The sequence below is a fragment of the Corvus moneduloides genome, chromosome 6, assembly GCF_009650955.1.
Source record: "Corvus moneduloides isolate bCorMon1 chromosome 6, bCorMon1.pri, whole genome shotgun sequence".
In the NCBI taxonomy this organism is placed as follows: domain Eukaryota; kingdom Metazoa; phylum Chordata; class Aves; order Passeriformes; family Corvidae; genus Corvus; species Corvus moneduloides.
In genome coordinates, this window is record NC_045481.1 from 49,156,422 (window position 1) to 49,173,525 (window position 17,104).

Sequence of the window (17,104 nt, forward strand, 5' to 3'; positions counted from 1 at the left end):
TTTCTTTCTTACTTTTGTGAGGGGTTTGTACACTTGGTTAACTTTGACTGCAGGTTGAGTTTTTTTTTTTTTTGTTTGTTTTTTTGGTTTTTTTTAACAGTAAATCATAATTCCAGTTAGAGCTTTCTTTAAAAAAAATCAGGTCAGAAGGGTCATACAGGTACCATAATGGGAAGTGTGCATTCAGATTTTGTGTTTCAAGTGAGCTTGTGTTTAACATTGTGTTGATCATTTCAACTAACTTGGCTGTCAATAAAGAGTGAGAGTTTGCTCTCTGAAGAAGAGTTGGAAAATGAATGTTTCCTGTTCTGGATGCGTTTGTTTTCATCTCATAGGGGTAAGGGGAAGGGACTGTAAAATGAGAGGGTCTTCTGTTCAGAAATCACAGTTGCACAAAGCAAGGCTCCTGTCAGCCAGCTAAGCACACACCACTCACAGCTCGAGCCAGCCTCACTGGCTTTGATTTTTGTGGGTGACTACTGCTGGGAGAGACCCTTGAAAAGCAGAGATGAATAAAGGGGGCTTAGCCTGGAGCAGCTTTAAATAGAAACTGGTGGCGGTGTTTTGTTGGGGTTTTTTTTAAAGAAAAAACTATCGTACATTATTTCACATTTATTTCACTATTAGAAACCTATGGGTAAATCGATTTCACTTCTGATAAATATCGGCATTTTCAATCTGCTTTGTGAAAGGAGACTAGTTTACAGTCATTCCATGTCTGTAAGCCCAAAGTCAGTGTTAGCATATACTCACTCCATACTTGGCAAAACTCCTGAAATGAATTACTGCCCATGTAAACTTAAGTAAGGCACTGTTCTTTCCCAGATTAAGAAATAACAGCAACTCTTACTGTGCCTGAGCTGGGAATCCACCTCATCCCCTTTCTCAGTCTTTCTTAGATTGCAAAATTGTGGAATGTTTGTGGAACGTTGCTTTTTATCTTAATTGCATCAGAGTGTACAAACCCAGAAAATGGTCTCTATGTGTTGTTTTCCAATACGCATGTGCTGCCAGTGTTTTATTGCCAGGCTGGGAAGAAATACTCTGTCCAAACTTTCCTCCATGCTCGGAGGCAGCTTTACCTCTTTCTGTTGCGAAAGCAGCAGTTCTGGCTGCAGCTCATTTCTGTGAGCCAAGAGTCGTGACCTGGAGGTGCAGGCCAAGAGGATACTGGAAAGCAGGGCTCAGGCTTTTCCCTGCTGGAGCCCCAAGCTGCAGCTTTATCTCAGTTCCAGCAGGAGCTCCAGTGTTGTTGTCACTGCTGCTGTCCTTGCTGGACACAAGGGGATGCATTTGGAGATCGTCTAAAGAATCCCTCCAGCACCTGCCTTCTTGCAATTACCCTCATGTTTTGCAGAAAATGTTGGTTTTGAGAGAACGTAAAACAATGTAAGACTCAAAATATCCTCTATGGTCTAAAGTGTCTGAGCTCTTGTAGGGAAAAAGTTCTTAGGTCAGTTTTGAAGGCAATGCTTCATTCTAAGTCTCTGGGCAAAGTGCCACGTGCTTGTACCCCAACTTAAGGAGTAATTTTCCAGATTTTTAAAAACCAAAAATGTGACAAGGCTACTTGCTGCCAGCAGAGAAGGCACTTGCACTGCCATATGCTGCAAGGATGTAGGTCATCAGGATGTGAACAGAGGTGCATTCCAATCCCTGCAGTAGCTGAGCTGTTACACTGTGAAGTATCAGGGTCAGGGGTGCCAAGGGACAAAAATCTGTGTCTGCTCCCTGCTTTTTGCAGGGTTTCCTTGTCTATTGGGTTAGGATTTAGATTCTTGTTGCAAATTGTTCCATTCTGAGATACATCACACTACAGAGTATCTGTGCTGCTGCTCCAGGCCTGTCTGTGGAAAATGTCTCTTCCCCTTAAGCTGAATTTTTTGACTGAAGTCCAGTGACACCCAAGGAAGTTACTGTTGACACTTTATTAGCTCTCAGCTCAAGCTTTTGCCCTGCAGCTCCATCAGTGAATTGTTTACAGTGGCAGAGTTGTGACTGGGGCAGCTACCCCGAACTCTTCTGAGGGGAATGTAAAGTGCTCTCAGACTTCTTAAATCATGTACAAGACCACAAAATGGGGACACCTTCTGCACACTCACTCTCCAGTGCAACTGCACTCAACCCCTGGAGCTTTCTGCAGGGGAAAGGGTTGTGTTGAGTTGTTAACCAAGGAAAGCGAGCAGGCTCTAAGCAGGGAGAGCACAGTGGGTGCTTAAACAGTGAACCATGCCAATAGGGCCAGACAGTTGATTTAAAATGTAGCAGAATTGTGGCTGTATGGATCTGAATTTCCCCTTAGGTCAAATGTTTACTGCTGTCCAAAACTGTCCACCTGAGCCCCACGGAGCTGCTGTTGCAGCAGGGTGGCTGGAGTCCCTCGAGAGGGGTCTGTGAGAGCAAGCCGAGACAAAATGAACCATTCAGACCCTCTATATGGTGTGCGTGTCTGTGCTGTCTTAGAGCATTATCAGCAGGGATGTAGGTGTATGCGGTTTGCTTTGCAATGGAGTTAAGAAAAACACTTCACATTTTCCATTCCATTAACTCTGGGATTCATCTGGCAATCCCAGCTCGGATGGGAATTTCACTTAGCAGTTCCTGCAGCCCTTCTGGTAATGCAGCTCACATGTTCCTTGTGCAAAGACACAGACCTGACCTTGTGTTTCAATGTGCAGACAGCCAGGCACCTTCCCCTCCGAGCTCTGTTCAGCCCAAGATCCAAACAAAAGTGTCACCCTTGAGACAGTAGTAACACTTCAAGCACATGGAACTCTTCAGCCTTCAAGGCAATTTCTCAGTCTGGTTGTTATGAGGAGCAAATAGTCCCAAGGACACCTGAAGAAGCATCACATAAAATATTGTGTAACAGGAGCTATGAACTTTCAGTGACGACAAGGACAGGTTTCCAGTAATGATTTCTGTGTTGGGAGTGCTGGTGGGGATTTCCCAGCTGTGGGTATCCTTTCCAATTTCCTCTTTTGAGGAGTTTGAAGTGCTTATAAATACCCTATCTGAGTCTGAGAGCACACGAGACAATCTCCATCTCCTTTGGCTTTGCCTTTCTGCAGTGGTGAGTGACATTCTAAATTTGTGAGCTATGTGCAGTGTTTCGAGGTGGTATTTGGGAGCAGGACCGATGCTTTAGCATGTGGGACTTCTTTGTACTCCTGGCAGGAGCAGCAGGGAGTGCTAAAATGCAGGTTTCTCATGTGCATCTGCTTCTGTTGTGGAGCTTGTGGTTGCACAGAGGGCACCACTCCTTGCAGGGGGAGAAGGGGGTCCTGGGCGGGCCCTCAGCACTGGGGCAGCAGCTGGGGCACAGCTGGGGATGTGGTGGGTGCTCAAATGTGCTCCAGAACTGCTCATCTCTCTCACTGTCTCTCAGCTCCCTGTCAGGTTTGGCCAGGAACCATGAGGCTCTGGGTCTGCATCGCGTTGCTCTCCATTGTTCTGTGTGCAAGTGCTGAGAGACCAGCACTGCTCCGAGCTGGACGATTTGTCTGGGATGCTTTTGGAGGTAAGCTGCTGTTACCAGGGACTCTTCCCTCAGGAACCCCTCCCCAAGCACAGGTTACCGGCAGTCAGTGGTGCTGCCCTCAGAGCTGGGAGATCCGCAGCTCCATGTTAGAGACCCCGCTGGTTTCTGCTGCTGGATGAGGGCCTTGATCAGCCCCCACAGCTGCTTTCTGTGGGCAGAGCCCTGTGCAAAGGCTGCTGTGGAGTAGTGCCTCACTCTGTTACTGCTCCTTGGGCTTTTCAGCTCCTGCTGAAATCGTACCGAGCTACTTCTGTTGACTCTTTCAAGTCAACATCATCTCTGTTTCTCTGCTTTCTTCAGGGGCGCGGGATATGTACAGAGCATACCGGGACATGCGCGAGGCAAATTACATAGGTGCCGACAAGTATTTCCATGCCCGTGGGAATTATGACGCTGCCCGGAGAGGACCTGGTGGTGCTTGGGCAGCGAGGGTGATCAGGTAACAGAGTGTGCTTGTCTTGTTAACAGTGAATTATTAGGGATCCGGGCATTCCAGCTGGGGTGAGGTCCTTTTCGACTTGCATGCAGCTTTGCACCTAGAAGGACAGCAGAGGGGCGGGGACAGCCAGTTCCTATAGGAACACTGTTCCCGTGTGGACAGCCAGTCTCTGTAGGAATGGTGCCACAGGAGCGCCAGCTTTTCTTGTCCTCCCGAAAAGGCAGATTCCTTTCTCCGCATTTCTGATAAGGAACTCTGCTTCACTGCTGGTTCATTTCCCGACATAACAATTACGGGTTCCACCGCGGGCTTTCAGACAAAGGCCGAGTGTGTGCTTGCATCTCACCTTGAGAAGCCCTGCGGAAAAGCTGTTTCACATGAGTGAGGGAACCAACACAAGGCTGAGTCAGATGCAGTCTGTTCAGGTGGCCTTTCCTCCTTCCCACAGCGACGCCCGGGAGAACTGGCAGAGCGGCGTGAGCGGCAGAGGCGGCGAGGACACCCGGGCGGACCAGGAGGCGAACGCGTGGGGCCGCAGCGGCGGGGACCCGAACCGCTACCGGCCCGCGGGGCTGCCCAGCAAGTACTAGCGCTGTACTCTGCTCCTGTCACACCGCTCTTTGTACAGCCCAATAAAGAAATCCTCCTGAGAACTGTTCCCTTCGCTGCGAGCATCCATCCTCCCGGGGCTGCGGGGCGGGGGCGGCGGGGCGGTGTCGGGACATCACGGGGACTGCCAAAGGATCCCCCTTGGGACCCTCGGGTGCTCCGGGAGCGCGGGGGCCGCTCTGCGCGGAGGGGCTGCCGTGGGCGGGCGGGTCCCGGTGTGATCCCGGTGGGATCCCGGTGGGATCCCAGCGCGGCCCCGCGCTGCCCCGGGCGAGGGGGGCGGCAGTGGCCGCCGGTGAGCAGGGGGCGCTGTGGGGCCGCTGGCGCCGCTCTGTCCGCGCCGCCGCCTCGCTGCCCCCGCACGGCTGTGGGGCCGCCATGGACCGCAACCCATCACCGCCGTGCAGCGATGCGGAGGAGGAGGAGGGGGACGCGGTGGGGAACACGGTGTACAGCAAGCACTGGCTCTTCAGCGTCCTCACCCGCCTCATCGAGGTGCGCGGCCGCCGGGAGGGAGCGGGCGGCGGGTCCGGTGTCGGTCAGCGGCCGGGTGGGTGCGACGCGATCGCTCCCAGGGCCGGGGTGGGGACACAGCGTGAACCAGCGGGGACAAACCCGGGGACACAATGGGGACACACCTCGGAACCTAGCGGCTCCCGAGTGGTGCCGGAGGTTCAGCCGGATCGTTTTCCCCCCCCGCCCCGCTGTGTCCCAGGTCATCGCCCCCGCGGAGCCGGATCCCGCCGGCAGCCCCGAGGGAGCCCGGACGGAGCTGGACGAGGAGATGGAGAATGACATTTGCAAGGTGTGGGACATGTCGATGGACGAGGTAGGAGCCTTGTGCGGCACTCGGACCTCGGGGCCCGTGTGCCCCGAGTGTTCCGCTGGCAGCGGGAGAAGGCAGGGAATCAGGCGGGCTGGTTGTGGCGGCGCTGCTCGTGCCCGGTGCGGCGGGCAGGGTGAGGCGGGACAGCTGCGGGGGGCGGCACCCAGCGGGCTCGCCATGGAGCCGGCGCTGCAGGAGCAGCGGGGACGGGACGGGAGCTGCCGCTGGAATCAACTCGGGTGCGCAGCCCGTGTCTTCAGCGCTTGGATTGTGGGCATAATATTGATGCCGTCTCTAAACAGGCATATTTTCCTCTAAAAATTGTAGTACGTCCTGCTGGTAAGCGTAGCTTTCTCTCATAGATAAACAGCGTTTCACAGTTTAGCTGCAGACTTGCAGTGGCAATGTAACTCAGCTTCTTGGTATTTCTCTCAGCACTCTCAAATGCTGGAACAAATTCTCAAGATATATATATATATATAGATAGATATATATATATATATTAGTTTAAGTATTATTATTTTATTCCTTACCTTGTTGCTCAGAGTTTTTAAAAAAGCATAGGACATGGGTCCTTTATTCCCAAGTAGAGAACTAATCTTGTGGTTTAGTGTGGTAAAATAGAGGAAATTTCCTCTTTTGTGTGTTCTGATGGCACCTTCATTTGCTTCTTTTTTATGTATCATGGTGATGTCATGCCTTAAAACGTGGTATTTATTGAATTCTGGCTGAGTGTCTGTTTCTGTTGAGATAGGGAGCAATTTGCATTTTCTTGCAAATATGATTTTTGGCTCATTGTACAGCAAATCGCTGGCATACTGAATCACTAGAGGGGCTTGCTGGCCTTTTCTCATTGAAAAACAAAGATTATTGGTATTAACTGGTGGCAAATAACAAATTTTGTGTAGCGAGTTTGTCAACTCAGAACACTTTTGATTTTGCATTTGGAAATTGTGGACATCCACTTGCTTCTCCATTCAATTTCTCCACAGGATGTTGCCTTATTTCTTCAAGAGTTCAACGCCCCCGATATATTCATGGGAGTTTTTGCCAAGTCCAAATGCCCTCGCCTAACTGTAAGTATGGGCTCTCAAAAAGCTGTTCTGTGTTAAGAGGAATAGTAGATAGCCCTGTACATGCATTTACACTTATCTCCCTTCTCCCAATGCATGTGTAATGTGTAAGGGGAACCAGGAGAAAACACAAAATCAAATTTTAAAATGCTTTTTCACTGTTTTTAACATGGTCTAATCAGTAAGAATTTCGGTGATGCTGAAGCTGGTACATGTCTGCTCACATATCCTCATCTAGATAAACTGATGAAGGACTGAGTTTATCAAACGTAGTTATAAGACCTATTATAAAACCCAGCAGTCTGGCCTTATTTTCCTTTTGACTTGTTTTTTGATTACTGAACTGAATGATTACTGAAATGGTCATGAATTTCTTTAGTTGGACCTACAGAAGTGTGGTGGTTTGACCCTGGATGGAGACCAGGTGCCCACCAAAGCTGCTGTGTCACTCCTCTCCTTGACTGGACAGGGGAGAGAAAATACAACGAAAGACTCATGGGTCAAAATAAGGGCAGGCAGAGATCACTCACCAGTTACTGTCATTTGTCACAGGCAAAACAGACTCCACTTGGGGAAGTTAATTTATTACCAATCAAATCAGAACAAGATAATGAGAAGGAAGCACAAAAAGATTACAAAAAGTAATCTGTGGAATTATTAGACACCAATACTTAAGAATTTTTTTTTGATTTTCTGCTTCTTTTGATGTCATTGATTTGCAGCATGTGCTATGCAGAGCACTGTAGGATTTAAGAGAGGATTTTCAAAGGTATTCGGTGTTGATGTAAATCCTTTTCCTCAGAAGTTACCAGATGCTTTACTCCAGGAGATGAGTAGAGACACAAAGAGCTTTGAAAGTTTAGTGCTTTGCCTTTGGAAAGTACAACCAGAATTTGGAAAGTACAACCAGAATTTGGAAGTGACTGCAAATTGGCTGTCGCAGCTACTTTCATGAAACAGTGTTTGCTGGAGTGCCTGCTGTAATTTAGTAGAGGTAATAGCATGTTAATAATTAAGAAGACAACCTTAGTGGAGAGTTGATTTTTTTTACTTTAAATTGCTGCAAACTAATGACTCACTTTGTTTTAGCACCAGTCACCTGCAGATGTTTCAGGTCCCCATTACACAAGTGTGCATCCTTTTTCACTATTAACTTGGCCTGAATATCATAATGGGATGCACTGCTGCACTGCTTTGGGGTTTTTTTAAATTTAATTTTATTTTAGATCTCTTTAATCAGAAAATGGGCTTTGCTTGTATTAAGATCTCTTTCTTTTGTGAGCAAGTGAATGTCAGTGAGGGTCCCGCTTACGTAGTGATATTTTTGGTTTAGGGCTCCTTTTTGCTTTAATAACAGGGCTGCCAGATGGGCTTCGTAAGAGTATACAAAGAATATGCAAGTAGGGCTGATTTCAAGATACATTTGCTTTTATGGAACACCTTAACACTTAAACATCTGAATAGTACCTGAGTATATTTTAGGCTAGTCTGATAGAACACAAAAATCTGTATAGAATCTGTGGAAGATCTTGTATCTTTGTCATGAAATCAGTGGGTCATAAGAAATCAAACTGGAAAACATCTTCGAACCTCTTTTATTTTTGTCTTACAGCTCTGGAAGTGAAATTGTGGACTGTTGCAGTTGTCTCATTATACTGTGTTTTGACTTTCCAGGAAATCTGTGTGGGAATATTAGGGAATATGGCCTGTTTCCAGGACATCTGCATGTCCATTAGCAAAGATGAGAATCTTGGGTAAGTGTCTGTGTGCTTTGTATATGCACAGGTACTGCTTGTCTGGACTCACAATCAGGGAATATTTGTTAGAGAGGGATCCAAGCTTGCCTGCCAAGCTTCGTCTTCATTCATAATTTTGGCTGACCATGTTTGTGTGGGAAGTGCTCAGGAAAGGAAGAAAGGACATAGACCACTATTTTTGGGGGGTTTTAAATCACCAGTCAAGTTAGTTTCTAAGTTTGGCAGTCTTGAGACACTGGAAGTGCATGCACACTAAGGAAAAGCTGCCTTTAGTCTCAGAACATGGCTGCAGCTGTGAAATGAACCTTTTTATACCTTTTTTAAAAATAAAGATGGATTTTATTAACATTTTTTTCCCTGCATTTTCTCCTTAAAGTCAAGTGTTACTGCAACGTTTGTGTGATTCAGACTCCCCAACTCTTCTGGAAACAAGCAGGTAGGACATCTCAGAAATTAATGTATCAGTAGTGTAGTTCTGCTATGCTCTGAGGCCTGGGGAGAAAACTGACAAGTGGGCTCATTATTTTATTATCCTCTCATCTTTTCCTTTTATTGTTTCTGCATTGTTCTGGGATTACTTTGCTGTGAGTTAGATTCCTGTTTCTGTCACATCATTCTCATTATTTTGGATGTACACTTGCATAACTAGAAGGAGTGAGCTGGTTTCTAATCTGTTAAATGGGGGATTCTTGCCTAGGTTGTTGTTAACTTGCCTCTCCCAGCCTGAAGTGGCCAATGTCTGGGTGGAGAGGATCCGAGAGAATCCTTCTGTGTACGACTGTGTTTGCTTTATCATGTCCAGCTCTACAAATGGTAAGCTGCCAAAACAAGCTGGGATTTAGTGGGTGTTTGAAGAAGAAAAATAAGAACTGAAGTTTGCAATTTCAAAGACAAGTATTTTCGGTTGGGATAACTTCTTTAAAATAAAGGAAGCCCCATGAGTTTAAAGGACAGCAAAATAAACTTGCCCTGCCTTTGCAGGTTTATAAATATATATAAAACTAACCAGAAACTCATAGATGAAGAAGAAAGCTCTGGGGGGGGGGGGATTCAAATATGTTTAATTGAAGAAATTGTTATTTGCCACAATAAAAGAAAGGACATAGTCCTCATTCAGGGATATACATATGTCATTTTTGAACAAGGTCTTGAAACAAGACCTCATTTAATTTATTTTTTTCACGTCAGATATGGATTTTCTGTTTTTAAAACTACCGCATCTGTGGAATGGGAACTGGAGGAATGATTCAGTTACCCTGGCAGCTGAATACTGTGCAGGCTTTGGGTATGCAGTCGTGCTACACAAATCTCTCTTAGCACTAATTTAGCAAAAACCACACCAACCACCTAAAAATGGAAATATTTGGAATAGCATTTATGTTTAACATCCAACTCAGTTGTAACAGCAGTTGTCATTTGTCAAGGAATCCTAATAATACAGCTTTTTCAATTTTTTAATAAAATTTTTTAATGACAATTTTCAGAAATCCTGCTCTATTCTATTGAAATAACAGATCTGTTTAAGTAAAATGCAGGTTGGCAGGTGGAAGATTAGCATAAAACTGTGTATCTAGGAACAAATCTTGAAAAGTTTTACTTCAGAAGCAGAAGTTACAACTTTTCAGGAACATGAAATCTCTTTGGAGAATAAAGTTACTGCTTCACATGTGGCATGACAAGGTAGAAGGTGTCAGTGGGCTTTCCAGCAATCCCTATTTATTATTTTTATTTATGTGGTCTATGCCACATAAAAGAATTAAACATAGCAACCTGTAGTAGGTTATGAAGAAAATGAATATATTTCAGTCCTGAAGTTACTTTGAATACTTGTATATACTAGCATTTTGTGAGCTAATTTTTTGCTCTTTCTTGTTAGTCTTGTTGAAATAAAAATAACATGCTCTCTTGTGCAGTTGAATTGCTGGTGAAAGTGGGTGAAGTGGTGGACAAGCTTTTTGATCTGGATGAAGAGCTGATGTTAAACTGGATCAAAAACGGCACTTGTCGCTCCGTGGGACCATCTGCAGATGATTCCCCTGAAGAACTTCCAGACTTTAAGATTGTGCCTTGTATACTTGAAGCAGCCAACCAAGTCCGGTATGGGAGATTTCTTTTTGGTTTCATGGCTGGGAAGACTCCTTACAACCTTGTAAGGCCTGTGTCCAAACATCTTGCTCTTAGTGGGAGCAGCGCAATTTGACAGGTCACTGGGATATGTTTTCCTGGACTTACGGTTTGAAATGAGTCAATTTGTCTGTTAGCAAAGAGAATGGCAATGATTGCTGATGGGCTTCTCTGTGACCAAAACACAGACTATAAGCTCAGTAACCAGCACTTCAATTTGTCTTTTTGCTGTTTGGTCTGTGTAGATCAGATAACCCAGAAGGACTGGATGTTTATATGCATATCCTGCAGCTCCTGACCACGGTGGATGAGGGTATCCAGGCTATTGGTAAGATGCTGGAATTGCTACGTGTGAGGGGACCAAGAGAGGCTGTAACTTCTGGATCATCACGTATTTATTGGGGAGAAAAGGAATTCACATACCTGGATTAAATTTGTTGGGTTGGTGGGTTCTCTTTCTTTCTTTCCCAAGTGCAGGCGCCTGACAGAGGAAAAGAGACTTGGAGTTTGCTTTATGACCTTGTTTGCCAGGAGCTTTGCCAGCCAGATGATCCACCCATCATTGTGCAGGAGCAGAAGACTGTGCTGGCCTCTATCTTGTCCGTGCTGTCTGCTATGTTTGCCTCACAGACAGAGCAGGAATACATCAGGATGAGGAAAAGCAAGTCGTGCTTTTTGTTTATTGGGTTTTTTTTCTTTTTTTTTTAAGTTAATATTCACAATTGACTTTATGTGGGTGTGGAAGGTGGTTCAATTCAGTGGCATTGCATACAGTAAGACTCTTTCCTGGTTACTCAAAATCACAGCTAGCCCAAAGTTCAGTTACTGGATGAGCTGTAAATTCTGAGGAGTTACAGTACCAGAATCTACAGATTGTTCTCAGTCTTCTCTGTTGGGTAAATTAGTGAAAATTGCAGAACTTATTTTTGCTAAAATATAGTAATACATTCTTTTTATGTAGTAATTTTTTTTAGTAGGGGGAGATTCTGCACTTACTTAAATCCATCTATCATTTCTTAACTTGTCAATCCATGGACAAGTCTTTAGAATGAAAAGCTTGTCTTGAGAATGTGGGCCAGGGTCACCTGCAGCAGAAAGACATTGTGCAGTTTGGTTTGTCAGACAGGATTATCTGGATGCAAATTTAACATACTGCTTTCACTGGGTACTACTAAAGACAGTTTCCTTCTCATACTCCTTACCACTGGCATATACTTTTTATAGATACAGGTCAGCTTGCATGAGAAATGGTTTTGGTTTTCTACTACATTTCCACTTGCCTCTTTAAAACTGTCTTTGAGTACAAAACGCAACACTGTCAGAATTTACATTCCTATAGCTTTTGTGTAAAGTATGGTGGTGTGTTTCAAAATTCTAATGCCTTGAAAGGATGGGCAAGAATTTTCAGTGTTAAAGTTCGCTTTTCTTGTTACTTTGTATTAAGATATGCCACTGATTGGGAGCTTGATTCGTATTTTACAATACATGGAGGGCTGTGGGAAGAGAGCTGTTGATAACTCCAAGGAATCTGAGCAAGAAGAGAGTGGAAGGACTGATGTAAATGAGGAAGATTTCCATTTAAAAATTTTGAAGGATATTTGCTGTGAATTACTTTCCAATATGCTTCAAGAACTAACCAAGGTAAGAGTAAACAAAATTCTAGTAGGGATTTCTTCTGGGTAGGTAAGAAAAAAGTCTCTGCTATTAATGTTGACATTTTCCTGTGCAAGTGCAGTTGCTTAATGGGAATTCATTAGAGAATCAACCAGAAGGTTAGTAGCAACGTGTGTGGGAGATGAGAGGGACACAGGTTTTCTGAGGTGTGTGCCAAGATTCTGTATGATAAATTCTGTAGCTGTATGTTGCCCTTTCTTTTGAATGAAAGTCAGTTTATTTAAAAAAAGGAAATACTGTCAATATATAAAGTCACCTTCTCAAATGGACCTTTTTAATTATGGAAGCATTCAGGTTAAGAGACTTGTGACGTGAGCTTTCACACCTTTTTGTATCCACTGTGTCTGGCTTTCTCTGAGAACTGTAAGTTCTGGTTGTTTTACCCATTTATAAGAACAAAGCACATTCTGTAGATGCTGTGCACAGTTTTGAGTTTGTTCTTTCAACAACTGTTCCTGACATGCTGGTTGTATTTCTCATTTTCCAGGAGAATACCTTAGAAGGACTGCACCAGGGACACCTGAATGAACAGACATGTTCCTGTGCTTTTCAGAACCTCTTACCTCTGTATTTTGCGTCGGTGAGTATGTGACAAAGTCTGTGACACAGCTGAAAAAGTGCTCCTTGGGTGGCAGGACCTTTCCAAATCCAATGTACAAGCAGGACAGAATTGCTCAGGCACAGGTAAAACACCATTCCAGTGCCAGACAGTCTTACCTCCTCTGTCTGTTCTGCCTCACTTCAGCCAGAGCTTTGCTGAGATCATCAGCTGATGCAGGGCCAAACTGTGCTGAAATGAATGGATGTCTGAAAGTTTATCCTAGCTGAAAATTTGTCCTGTGTATATTTATAGAAGAATTATTCTAAATATTTTTCATAGGGAGCTTTTCTCTGGGTGAGAAAAGTTTCTGTGTTTCCTTTAAACAAGGAAGTAAGGGTTTAGGAGGAAAGTGGTAACATTTCAAAATTTTGACCAAGTGGAATTAGGAGGAAGGTAGTTACTGTGGGGCATTTTCCATTCTTCATTGCAGTGGCTGCTGCTGGCTGCTCTTATTTGGAAGGCACAGAAGTAGAAAGAGCCCCTGCGCCAGTGTAAGAATTCGGGGTTTCATGCAAGTTATTTTTGGGTTTTTTTCCTTCTTGTGTGGGTTTTTTATTTCCAGGTGGAGAGCTTCCTTGAAGTCCTGCGTGAGGCTGATCAGACACTTGCTGACAATCTAGAAAAACGTTTCCCAAGCCTGAAGGTTCACACCTAAGAATGTACATGAAATATTTTCCTTCCTTGGAATGAAGATTTTGGACTGTTTCATTACAGCATTTCAGAGATCAGGTTTTCAGTAAATGCAGGAGAATGAGGCAACCTCTTTACCAGCAGGTGGCTTTTAAGAAACGTTCCAGGTAGCCCTGATTAACCTAAGGTTAGTCTGGTCTGCATGGGGAAGGAAATTACTGTAAATCACTTCTGCATCTTCCATCCTGTTTGCTCCGGTAATGAGAGACTGTTGATTTCTAATGGCTCTCCTGCAGAGCAGTTTTCTTTGAATAACTCTCAATTCTGTGCTTTTCAACTGAAGTTGAAACAGCAAAATGAATGAAATGCACTGAGTAGTTTTTTAACATGGTGCTGGTTTCTTTCAAGTCGCTGTTGGCAAAAGGAGGATTGCTCAATAGAAAATCCCCTTCAAGCACCTGATAAAAGGAGTTAAATTACAGAGTTGTTTGGGGATTTTTTTAAGATCGTATCAATACCTTGGGCAGGTACTGTAACAGAAATGTTTCATCCTGCTCCTTTCGAATCTTCACACTTGTGCTGAAGCCTCATCTTCACTGCAGCTCTGAGCTGTGCTGTCTCAGTCCTGTGCAGTTCAAAGGATTCGAGAATATTTTTACCAATGGTCTGTGCTGCAGCTTCCAGCCATTGCAGGTAACTCCCCACAGTTAAGAGTTGTAGGGCAGGTTTGGATTCAATCCCTGGTGTACTTGCAGACCTTTCGGGTTTTTTGCAGCAGTCTGTGCTTCAGCTTAGGGGTGTAAATTGATACATGTCAGTTCTTTCCTTCTTCATTTGTTACATGAATTCTTTCTGAATGGCATGAGAAATGCCATGTTTTCCGTGGGGGAGCTTAAGGTGTTAGGTCACTTGCAGGAAATTCAGTGTACAATCTCCTAAAACTCCCACTTTAATTACGTGATGTTTTAAGTGCATTGCATTCTTAGATCCTGTGTCTGCATGCAGTGCACCTGACACGCTCTGAGTCTGAAGAGACAGTACAGCAGCACCTCAACCTCGCTGTTTCTGTAAATGAGAGTGGAAAACAATTGGTTGTTATTTGGTTTGAGATGTAAAAGCAGATGGGAACCAGAGCACAGAGAATAACTCAATGTCACATACACACATTCCCTGGCTCTCCAGGTTTTACAGACTTTAGCATTGTGCTGGGTCATGTTGTGTTTGCCCAGAGTTACCTGGACGTGGTAAAATACAATATGTGCATATGTATATATAACCTTTCCATCCCAACTTCCAGTTTTCAAAACCGGTGCAATTTTGTCATCCCCCTGCCAGCAGCATCTTAGTTGTCAGCAGGGAATTTGGAATTACAAATATCTGACTTGTGTGGCCAAAAAGAATTGCCGTGGTTTATATCAATTTTTGTATGCTATGTTTGTTGGCGAAAACTGATGACTGTGAATCAGATGACAGCATTTTTCATACTACTTTGACAGTTTTGGGATATTTTCTTAAACCTACAGATTTGTAATAAAGCTTCTTTTTAAAAAAAAAAACAAACCTGTATGCTTTCCTTCATTCTAGTGTCAATTAAATTTGTTTTCTCAGCCACTGGAAATGTCTGTTAGTCTCAACTGTGTCAGTTTTAAGAGGAAATCGAACCTCTTCGTAATGTCTGCGTGCTGTAAAATATGTTTTCCTTCACTGAATATTTATTTTAACTTTTGCTTTTTTCCCACAGTCGTTTTTATGGTCTGGAAGTTAATGTGGGTCTCATCCCATAAACATTTTTTCATCTTAGTTTGTCCCCAGCTGTATCATAAGTGTCTTCCACCACAGTGATGCATTATTTCTGGTGTGTGTCTGCTGAAATTTGTTGTAGTCAAAATTCTGCAGTAGCCATGTTAGGTAATACAGAAAAAAAGCTGAGACAAGATCTGTTGTTTTATTTTGTTCCTTCTTCTTTTCAATACACCAATATCCAGTGTTGATGAACTGTTACTGATACCTGATGCCTGTCGTGTGACAGAAAAAATGACCAATGTCATGTGGGAACCCAGGTGGGTCCCATCCGCCTGCTCATCTGCAACAGAAGGAGCTGCAGGGATGGTCAGTCAGCCTAGCTTCAGCAGAATGATAATTCAGGTATGCTGGGAATTTGTATCCTAGATAAACACGGTGATTTGGAGACTGGGATTCCCCCTTTGCCCCAGCAGGCAGCTGCCCTTGTGCAGTGGAGGTGGTGCTGCCTTTGGGAGCAAGAGGCGAGGCCAGGGTGAGTGCAAGGTAGCTGTGCCGTGTTTGTGGGGTTCAGAGAGGGAAGAAAGGATTTGTGGGAGCAGGTGGGTGATGTGTTTGGAACTGGTGCACGTGTGTTTCATCATCCTGCCAGCAGGGACCTCCCTCGGCCTGTGCTTCCTGAGCAGCATGGGTTTGGGGTTTGGGGGAGGGGCAGGGAGGGTTTGGGAAGTGTCTGGGTTTTGAGTTTGGTATTTTTTTTAATTCCCTCTCCTAGACCTGTTCTGATACCCACTGGCAAGCCAGAGCTCTCTAGGCCAGTTGATTCGGAGCGATTGTCTGTCTGTCTACAAGCAGGTGAACAGCTTTCTTCCAGGGCAAAGATCTGATTAACTCCAGAACATCCTCATTTGGGAAAAAATGAGAAGTACCTGTCACTGCTCTGTGCAGAGCTCTGAACAAAAGTGGGTATCTGAAGCATTGAACTAAAGCAGCAGGAGCTCAGTCCTGCTTGGACAGAGCCAGATGTGACTTGTGGCATGAGAACACCTAGAAAATTGAGGCAGAAAGCAGACTGGAAGGCCTTATTTTAAACTAGGCTTAATAGAACCATATAATAATTTCATTCAAAGATAGGATTCTAACATTCTGTTGACTCAGTTTTATGTACATGTGGCATCTTTATCCCACATTGTAATTTTTTCCTGCTGGGACAAAGCACAACAAAACCGAAGAAATTTGGGATGTGGGCAAAGAAACAGTGGCATTGGAATGCTTAATCTGCTCCTTTGGCAGTGCAAGGAGGTGGTTGCTGATATCCTAATGCTTGCCCAATATTCATGTTGCAAATTCATCCTTTCTGGTAGGCTAAACCATGAAACCTAAAAAGCTCCTTTCTGTGTTTCTCCGAATGCATGTCACTCTGCTTGATTAATTTTCTGTCACTACTTTTTTAGTCCATATTTCTTGTGACTGCCATGGTGATTCCTTTCTCTGTAAGATGATGTGTTGTTACAACTGCCCTATTATAATCACCTTTCACTGAAATCAAGCTATATCCAAAAGGAACAGTAAGACACAATCTTTATTTGTAAGTGAAATATCTTCATAGTTTATTGTATTGGCATTAAAAGGTATGGAGGTGTTACTGTGGTTTTGTTTCCCTTGAAAATCCATGTTCTTTCTCACTACCCTTATTTTGGCTGCTACTGGGTGTTACGAAAGCTGCAGTCTCTCTTCTGTTTTTCACTGAAGAATTTGCTGAGTTTTTTTTCTAGAGCAGAATCTCTTGGTCACAGCAGTTCCCTAATGTATCCTTTTATTTCCCCTTCAAAATTAAACGTCCTCTTTCAGCGCTCTCTGTTTACTTTTTATTTTTTTGGCCATGATGATGAAATTCACGTGCTCTGCCAAAGTCAGTGAGAAGGGAAGAACCTGCTACACCTGGGGCAAGGACCAGTCTGCTGTGATGTTATACAATTTCCCAAAACCCCTTCATGTGAAGGCAGGCCTGGGCAGTGAGTGGCTGTGCTCTGCTCCCCAGCCCTGCAGGGAGTGAAGCCCCTCAGTCAGAGCCGATGGGGCGTGAGCTG

At 44.4% G+C, this 17,104-nt stretch overlaps 2 protein-coding genes across 2 annotated transcripts; both read left to right on the forward strand.

Annotated features, from left to right (window-relative positions):
- The first annotated feature begins 2,964 nt into the window (after window positions 1-2,964).
- On the forward strand, window positions 2,965-4,638 carry LOC116444965 (serum amyloid A protein-like). Its single transcript, XM_032110828.1, has 4 exons — window positions 2,965-3,073; window positions 3,389-3,520; window positions 3,842-3,980; window positions 4,429-4,638. The coding sequence occupies exons 2-4, from the start codon at window positions 3,415-3,417 to the stop codon at window positions 4,568-4,570; spliced, it is 387 nt and encodes a 128-aa protein (XP_031966719.1). The 5' UTR covers window positions 2,965-3,073; window positions 3,389-3,414; the 3' UTR covers window positions 4,571-4,638.
- Window positions 4,639-4,905: 267 nt separating this feature from the next.
- On the forward strand, window positions 4,906-16,664 carry SAAL1 (serum amyloid A like 1). Its single transcript, XM_032110827.1, has 13 exons — window positions 4,906-5,084; window positions 5,305-5,418; window positions 6,408-6,491; window positions 8,163-8,242; window positions 8,622-8,681; window positions 8,943-9,058; window positions 10,159-10,342; window positions 10,615-10,697; window positions 10,842-11,030; window positions 11,814-12,010; window positions 12,531-12,623; window positions 13,207-15,419; window positions 15,790-16,664. Exons 1-12 carry the CDS (start codon window positions 4,968-4,970, stop codon window positions 13,297-13,299), a joined length of 1,410 nt encoding a protein of 469 aa, XP_031966718.1. The 5' UTR covers window positions 4,906-4,967; the 3' UTR covers window positions 13,300-15,419; window positions 15,790-16,664.
- Window positions 16,665-17,104: the final 440 nt, after the last annotated feature.

Coding starts and splice junctions, on each gene's coding strand:
- LOC116444965 (XM_032110828.1), top strand. CDS start 3,415: ATGAGGCTCTGGGTCTGCATCGCGTTGCTCTCCATTGTTCTGTGTGCA. Junction 3,521..3,841: donor TGTCTGGGATGCTTTTGGAG/GTAAGCTGCTGT, acceptor TGCTTTCTTCAG/GGGCGCGGGATATGTACAGA. Junction 3,981..4,428: donor TGGGCAGCGAGGGTGATCAG/GTAACAGAGTGT, acceptor TCCTTCCCACAG/CGACGCCCGGGAGAACTGGC.
- SAAL1 (XM_032110827.1), top strand. CDS start 4,968: ATGGACCGCAACCCATCACCGCCGTGCAGCGATGCGGAGGAGGAGGAG. Junction 8,682..8,942: donor ACTCTTCTGGAAACAAGCAG/GTAGGACATCTC, acceptor ATTCTTGCCTAG/GTTGTTGTTAACTTGCCTCT. Junction 9,059..10,158: donor CATGTCCAGCTCTACAAATG/GTAAGCTGCCAA, acceptor TCTCTTGTGCAG/TTGAATTGCTGGTGAAAGTG.